The 410-nt window shown below is 49.3% G+C and overlaps 1 protein-coding gene across 1 annotated transcript in view; it reads left to right on the top strand.

Annotated features, from left to right (window-relative positions):
* Positions 1 to 410, top strand: part of LOC119592258 (protein O-linked-mannose beta-1,2-N-acetylglucosaminyltransferase 1-like) — a gene marked incomplete at its 5' end in the record, with an annotated part of 14,995 nt that overhangs the window by 11,426 nt on the left and 3,159 nt on the right. Inside the window, 1 exon segment of the mRNA XM_037941087.1 lies at positions 135 to 354. Within this exon segment, the coding sequence (XP_037797015.1) occupies positions 135 to 354 (220 nt within the window).

The following is a 410-nucleotide window of genomic DNA, read 5'->3' on the forward strand; positions in this document are numbered from 1 at the left end:
CTACGAATTATGAAAGTCATGGAATTGCCATACACTTTACCGTCTCTACTTCTCTAGCCCCTACGTCATCACACACTTGGCAGAATAAACTCTAAAAATGCGTGTATATATAATGTTTATTATCTTTTTTTCAGACAGAAGCATCTCTCAACATGGGCAACATTATTCGGAAGTTACTCTTCTCCCTGGGCAGCACGAAGGTTCACATGGTGCCCTTTCGGGACTACATGGTGTGGGTTGCGACTGTCCGTGGGCGAACATGGGCGGAGGCCATCATCGACGATACACCCGGCGAGGACGGCTACTACGGCGCTCCCGTCATGGTGGACGTGGCCATCCCACTCAGCTCCCTCGGTAAGAAACTCGCTTTGCTTCCTCGTATTTCCTTCTCCCTCCTCAAGGAATATGGT

This window comes from Penaeus monodon, chromosome 30 (assembly GCF_015228065.2).
Source record: "Penaeus monodon isolate SGIC_2016 chromosome 30, NSTDA_Pmon_1, whole genome shotgun sequence".
NCBI lineage: Eukaryota > Metazoa > Arthropoda > Malacostraca > Decapoda > Penaeidae > Penaeus > Penaeus monodon.